Source organism: Montipora capricornis, chromosome 9 (assembly GCF_036669925.1).
Source record: "Montipora capricornis isolate CH-2021 chromosome 9, ASM3666992v2, whole genome shotgun sequence".
In the NCBI taxonomy this organism is placed as follows: domain Eukaryota; kingdom Metazoa; phylum Cnidaria; class Anthozoa; order Scleractinia; family Acroporidae; genus Montipora; species Montipora capricornis.
This window is the reverse complement of record NC_090891.1, coordinates 36,828,968-36,836,467: the sequence shown is the minus strand read 5'-3', so window position 1 is coordinate 36,836,467 and position 7,500 is coordinate 36,828,968. Positions and strand designations below refer to the sequence as shown.

Sequence of the window (7,500 nt, the reverse complement as noted above, 5' to 3'; positions counted from 1 at the left end):
TAAAGGCCAGGTAACTAAGCACACAACTGTAAAATGGTCTATTCTCACATCAGGCCGCAAAAGTCAACATGGCGTAGTTTATCTGGACGAGAGAGTCTGGTTTCTAGTTCTTAGTTTCTCACAATCAAATTTCGCGAAAGTGTTGGTTTTTTTTTTAAAGCAATGTTGGCACCGTTTGAACGGCCTCCGCACAACTCTGTTTTTGCGTCCAACATTTGCCCAATATCTGTTCAACTTTTGTTGAACGAATACAAAAGTAGAACAAATGTTGGTCAAATGCTGAAACCGTTCAATCGGGCCTTAATGAGGGAAGACTCCAAATTAAAAAAAAAACGGTTTGTTATCTGAGATACCTCCAAAACTGATCCCTTTGAGCTGTAAAGAGCAGCGAGAGTTGAACCCTGTTTAGATAAACCAGAAAAATCTCAGTCAGAAGAAACCAAGCATAAAAATTGGGGTCAGACTAATTTTGACGAGATACCTACGGAAGAAACCTGGAAGGAATTCGTTGTGCCCCTGTGGTCGATGTCATGGCACAGGCAGGCCACGAATAGTGCCAGTAATTCAATGTCTCTGTTGAATAGATAAAAATGTGAGAAAATTTCGAAAAAAGGAAGAATATCCGTCACCTGAAAACAAAACATGCATCGTGCAATGGAAGGTAGTGCTTAGCTAGCAATCTGACAATTACATTTGTTCGATCCGCGTGGAAAATCACACGTCGTTCTGTTCACCTAAAAGTTCACCTAATGGTCGAGCAACTGTCCGAGCTTCTCGCTATTTTGCAAAGTAGGAAACCGCGGCATGCAAATGTTGAGAGAATCTCTCATATGTTGCCGGATGCTGATCCATCCGAAGATTTTGAAAATGAAAAAGGTTTCAACAACCAGCGTTTGCCTCATCTCATCGTGCTTTGAAATGACAGACAATTCGATTTGGCCCTTTTTGGGATTTTCGATAAATGTTATGCTATTTTAATTTTACCTTATCAATGTTGTACCCTGATACCTAAATTACGGTAATTATCATATTTTCGACGCGTTTGCAATGCTGTATTGATATATATACATGCAAATAAAACTCATTGTTGTTGTGGTTATTTATTATTGCACTGACCTTAATTGGTTGCTAATCCTTGCGTTCTTGAACAGAAGGTAACAGAAGTGAGCCACTGTAAATGCATGAATCCAATTGTGATATGGAGGATTTCGGTAACCTTTCTTAACCATCAGTAAAAATCTGAAACGTCATATATAAGTTACAGAAAGGTAGTTATTACTTCACGACAAAAGGTAACTAAATAACCATTGCCTATAAGCTTTCTTTCACCCGTAAAGCAGAAAATTCAGATCTCGTCTCTTTCGTTCAGCGAGTCTTTTAAAGGTTGTCTTTACTGCTGCTAATTTATTGGCTGCGATAAGGCCCTGTGCCACAAAGCGATTCCCCTTCTTTTTGACCCTAGGGCGCTGTGGTCACCTCCAAAGGTCACTTTTCTGATGATTAGCCAAATTGGCCAAACTGGGGAACTGGTGATAGCCCTAGCTGCCTCGTTTTGACACTTTCTGAAACGCGAACGCCATGCCATTTGCAAAGTTCTGAAATGCGTTTTTACAAAGAATGTGTACGTCATGATCAATGGTTGATTCAAGGAAAGAGTGGTAGTTTTCATCGAAAGAGTGATATATTACGAACAAAAACAGGCCCTAAATTCCGGCCAGAAGAATAAGGCTGGTAAAACTAACCTTACTAGAACTTCTTTGGGTATTTTCCACTTTTCGATCATCCCAAGGTCTTCGAACATACAAAGACAGGCCTAAGTAAAAGAAAACGCGCTTTTGCTGAAAGTACTTTAGACCTGTTTCCACAAAATTAACGCATGCGCAAGACCGCCAAACTTAAAGCAACTTAAAGTAAACTCGTTTCCAGAGCCTCCGTTACCCTTGTCCAGTGGGAGGCTCTAGAATAATCCAAAACCGGAAACAGAAAACTCTGGTTCCGGTTGAACAACTGCGCGAACGAGAAGACGGTCTTCTGACAATGCGTGGGAAGTCAAACTTTTAGAAATATGTCTTCTTCCTCTAAAGTAGAGCGCCTCCAGAACGCATTGGACTTCGCTCTCGAGACGTTCTAAAGGGAAATCTGAGCTCTCCCTAACGGCCGTAAAGGAAGCTCAGTATTAGGCTATAGAGAATATAGTATACAATTCGAAAGATACAATCTGAATCTGTATCCTTCGTACTGGTTTCATTACTGTGACTTTCATAGTTCTGCGGAATCTCATATTCAAGCGGCAACTGTCAAACTGATTTTTGGCTTCCATCAATCAAACGAAATCAATTGATGCATGACATAACCTACCAATCAGCATCTTTGGTTCCCACGGGACATAGACCCTTTGCAGAAATGGCGCCCAAATTTGAATAACAATACTTGATACATCCTTAGCCTCACATTCATGAGAAAAATCCTTGTCTTGAAACATAAACACGAGACTAAGGATGTATCAAGTATTGTTATTCAAATTTGGGCGCCATTTATGCAAAGGGTCTATGTACATTTGTACACGAGTCTTTTTTACTGAAGAACCTCTAAAATGATGTCAGAATGGTATTTCAGCTGTGAATTAAACAAAAAACTCAAATTCACTTTCCGTAGGCGGAGTCGATCATCTCGCAATGATCGGAAACTTGATTGATGAAAGGCGACACGTTTAGAGCTTGAAGGTGAGATCCGCAGTAATTTACCAAACTAATAACATGGCTGACAAATTACTCCTTAATTCTGGCACGAAATTTTAGCGTTAATTTATAATTTCACATGTGAAATTACAATTTTTCCTACAGTGCCAAAATGGCGTCCAGGTTTGAAAATAACCCGCGTCTTATGAACGTAATTCGTCACCCATGATATTAATTGTCCAAAATCAAATAATCTCCCTTGCCTAAAGTCTCGGAAAATTATTTGATTTTGGACAAAACGAGCGTGAAATTATTCCCTAATATCAATCGTCACCATTTGATTACACATACTAATGTTGCCGTATGTATCTGACTACTTTCACTACAAATGAAACGAAACTGTTTTTTAACAGCCAATCAAATACGTCCTCTGGTCAAGGGAACGGTGACTCTGAGAATAAGAATGAATTTTAATAGTGCTTAATCAAACTACATCAATTTTTGTAAGAAGCCGTTTGGTTTGTCGTCCCAGTTGTTTCAATTCCGGCATGACCCTAAATACTTTAATATTATCGCCGGCGGTATGTTAATGAAAGTTCTTCAGCTTTGTTTCATTTTGAGCAAATGTGAGAATGATATACACAGTAAATGAAATGGTGACAATAGAACCCACTGGAAAATCCGAGCCCCAGATGGGATTCGAACCCACGACCCTCCGTGATCTAGTCGGATGCTCTAACCACTGAGCTACTGGACACTCTATGGTGAGCAAGGTCGAAATGTGGGTGTATATCATTCTCACATTTGCTCACTTGGGTAGTTGGTTGGCCGCATCGTAGATATGCTTTAATGTGACTGCGTGATGCAGTTATGAGCTATGCTGCCGTTATTTGACTCTGTAGCTGCGTGATGCAGCTCGAGTCAAAACCCACATTTCGATCTTGATCACCATAGAGTCTCCAGTAGCTCAGTGGTTAGAGCATCCGACTAGATCACGGAGGGTCGTGGGTTCGAATCCCATCTGGGGCTCGGATTTTCTAGTGGGTTCTATTGTCACCATTTCATTTATTGTTTCATTTTCTTACCGGAATCATGGAATCCTGTACTAGGTTTCTTGGCGTACTTGTGAAAAGACGAAATTCGGGATGAACTTCTTCTGCAGTGCAGATTTTTTTGGTAACTAGAGGATCCACTTCGGCTTGAGTTACCTAGGAAAAGCCGAAGATAAGGTTGAGCTCAGAGTCAAATGTGCCAAAGGAAGTGGACATTCAGAGCTTCAAGAGACCGGCGGGAGGTCCTGCAAGCCGCAGACCAAATTCCTTCTTTCGCCTTCCGTTGATTTTCTCCAACCTATCAACTTGTAATTCGCCATTTTCATAGCAGATACCGAGATCCGACATTAGGAAAGGGAGAGGAAGCATCCCGGTGGAATTCTGTAATCTGTGCATGAAGGGTGGGGGGGGGGGGGGGGGAGGGGGGGAAACCCTACTCCAGTCATGACTTGAACCGAAGCCTGGACGGGGAATAAACAAAATTATACCAAAAAAGGCGTCCAAGATTTTGGTGGCGGCCGTCGTGTTCACTGTTGGAACTTGTAAAATGGAAGCGCGTTCGCGTTAAAAGCAAGGAAATCGCATCTACTTGGTGAAACGATATACTTTGTGTTACAAGAGAAGCGGATAACCATTTTAGGGCGAATAACAAACGGAACGAAGCACAAGACTTTTATTCTCTCCGGAACACAATCAACTAGTCATTACAAGGACGCACGTGGTTTTCTAAATAGGAGGGCAATAGAGACGCCCCCCTATAAGCATGCAAGTGTCACGGACAGAAATGTAACGCAACAATGTTCGAGGCACTACACCATCATTGGAGGTTAAAAGGCTTAAAGAACTTTTATTCCTACCGTCATGTGGTAAATCATCATTTCGCTTGATAGCCGGCTTCTGTGAGACGCGTCTTTGGCCTTCTTATATAGCAGAGACTAAAGCAGGAGAAAAGAGAAAAGTGTGGAAACTAGATGACCATCCAAGAGGGAATGTGAATGAAGAAGACTCCTAAGCAGGGAAACAATTTGACTTAAATAACTTGACCGATTTACATGTAAGGACGGTGCCGACTATTGTTATTGCGCATACGTTCTGCGCATCTCGAGATACTCGGGTTTCCTATCGGTGCTGCTTCCCAATACAGTGATACTTTTGCGCGGTTTAAAACTATCCGGAGAAAGTAGATCTTACTAAGCACTCTTGGTATCCAAAAACAAAATTGGGGATAACCATGCATTTGAGAGATAATTAAGCTTCAATTTGAGAAAGAAGGTCATACATTGCTTCTTATTTTATAAGATTTTCACAAATGTTATTCATCAATTATCTTTGAAAAATGCTTGGTTACCCCCAATTTTCTATTTGGATTTCAATAACACTTGTTAAGATCTACATATCTTTCATAATCATAAACAGGGGCAAAAATACCTTTGAATTCGTAGGCACCGTCCTTAAAGTAACTTAGCACCGACGCTAAGCTATTAGGTACGCGACCACGCACGAGGGCATGATGATGAGCACGGCTGGCCACAGAGAAGATGGAGAACATATATTTGCTTATCGACACAGAACACCCTTCCGTTTCTAGCGGGATGCGTCTATGGGAGAGCTTTGGCGTCCAAAGAAATGATAGCGCGCAGGCTTCTTGCATTCTGGCGTTGTGATTAGCTTATTTGATGCGTCTTTTGTTAATCAACCAAGTATAATGAACACATGGAGATTAAAATTCAAAGTAGCTCTTTTATCGGCGATATATCGTCAAAAGGAGATCAAGAAAGACTGAGTTTTTCTTATTTGAGCTAAATCAACACAGCTGCAACCTGGTGCCTTTGTTGTTACTACTAATGGATAAGGTCGATCAAATGACATGAAAGTTTTCGACTCGCTTTACCAAGACTTTCGTGATATGTACGTGATTTTAAGCTCGCATTTCTTACAGGTTGTGAGTGGTCTTATTCGACACCGACAGGAACAACAGTTAAAAATTTACGACAGTACATGTCCTCTGTATTCATGATGTTCGCATAATGACAGTAACCTTTCGATCCGAATCGAATTGAGATCGAGTTTTTAAAGTTAGCATGTGGTTAAAATCGGAAAGAATGGAAACAAACGAAATTTTCCGGCTTCATTCTAGACTATAAACTGCTATACTTTATCCACACAGAGAGAAAGTGACAGCAATGATTTGTTATCGTTAACGTATGTTTCGATCGTGGACGTCTAGCGTTATGAATTTGCACATCGAGTTTTGACTTAAATTAGGCAGGCTTCCCCTTACATTTTTTTTTGCATTTGTCAGCTTTTCCGTTTTTTCAAACCATTTCACTAGTATCCGTGCTTTAATTGGTTATTTTGTTAACACTGAAGACGCATAGTTGAAAACTATGTCGGTCGTTTAGCAAAGAAAAAAAAAACCACAACAAAAAAACAACCAAAAGAAAAAAGCAAGGTAATTTTGTCAGTGAAATCTCTCTTCCGAATCCAACTCCTTAATTTATCCAAAGCAGCATGCTGAAATTCAAGCGCACTTCTGAAATCCAAAATATATAAAATTTCAATATGTTTTGAAGACAACCCGGGGCAATCACACTTGATATATTCCGGTTTTAATTAGACACATGATTTAGGAGATAGTTGTCTACTAGGGGCTTAGCATGGACGAAGACCAAGTGAAAAATCTCGATTAACTCTCGGTTGCTCCTGACAGTGTTTCTCTCTTGATAAAATTGTCGGAAACTTGCAAGACGATTCAGATGGGGTGATACAGCAAAATTATGGTTAAGGATCTCGTTGTACTTAAAGAAAGGTCTTTATTTCTTTTCGTTCCAGCAACTTGTCTTCTTAAAAAAAAAAAATTACAACAGGTTTGCGGTTCGGGTTCTTCACTCCAGTGTTGAAAGCTTAAAACAAGTTGAAAAGCTGTATGCGATCAAGAATAACTGACAGCTCTCAATAAATAAGGAGCCACCTTAAACATATATGTTTATTTTTAATGTTGATTTCCAATTTAATATGACAACCATCAGGCGAAATATTGCCCACGAAAAGGAAAAGTTAAATCTGACCATGTCACCTAGACAAGGAAGATAATTGACTGGGAAGGCAACATTCGCAAAACGCGTTAATTTCTTTTAAATCCATTGTTCTGGAAAAGATTAAATAGGTGAGAAGTTCTGAAGGAAGTCAGTTATTTGAAATGAATGAATACGACTTTTTAATAAATCAAATTTATGACGTCGTGATCGAAGGAACTTTTATGGATATAAGGGGGTTACCATGTAAAGTATTTATTTGAACACGGAGCGTGTGTTTTCGTTTTTTCTTTCTTGTTCCATCTGCCGAGATGTTGACTGTTCGCATGGCGTTTGAGGAAACAGAATTAGAGACGTGACAAATGCTCTAACAGATATCATAACGACTAACTTGATTGGTGCGTGAAAAGAAGCACCAAATTCATTTGTCGCAAATATGAGGTAAACTGACTTGCAAATTACTAAGGTTTTTTAATGTATCAGCAGAAAGGGATTTGTTTTGAACAAGTGCCTGATATTTCTTAAAACAAAAAGAGTTTTGCACTCAAGTAACAATGCTTAAAGCAAGTAGTCATGATTTTTTTTTCTTCTTTCTGTTGCAGGAACTAGATTTGACGTTAAATATTTGCGTAATTCACGTCAAGCTATTCTTGGAAGCCAAACACCGGCCGCAGAAATACGTGTGGTTGTACAATAACGTATTCACTAACACAACATTGGTTAATTAAGGCAAGC

The 7,500-nt window shown here is 39.8% G+C and overlaps 1 protein-coding gene across 2 annotated transcripts in view; it reads right to left on the bottom strand.

The window, feature by feature from the left end:
• The window catches only part of LOC138015540 (cGMP-dependent 3',5'-cyclic phosphodiesterase-like), a 41,877-nt gene that overhangs the window by 8,923 nt on the left and 25,454 nt on the right, over positions 1-7,500 (bottom strand). For both annotated transcript variants that reach the window (XM_068862605.1, XM_068862606.1), the window contains exons 23-28: positions 4,588-4,665; positions 3,764-3,886; positions 1,743-1,813; positions 1,117-1,239; positions 486-573; positions 354-401 (exon numbers count right to left, since the gene is read on the bottom strand). In XM_068862605.1, the coding sequence (XP_068718706.1) occupies positions 354-401; positions 486-573; positions 1,117-1,239; positions 1,743-1,813; positions 3,764-3,886; positions 4,588-4,665 (531 nt within the window). The remainder of the gene's footprint in view (positions 1-353; positions 402-485; positions 574-1,116; positions 1,240-1,742; positions 1,814-3,763; positions 3,887-4,587; positions 4,666-7,500) is intronic.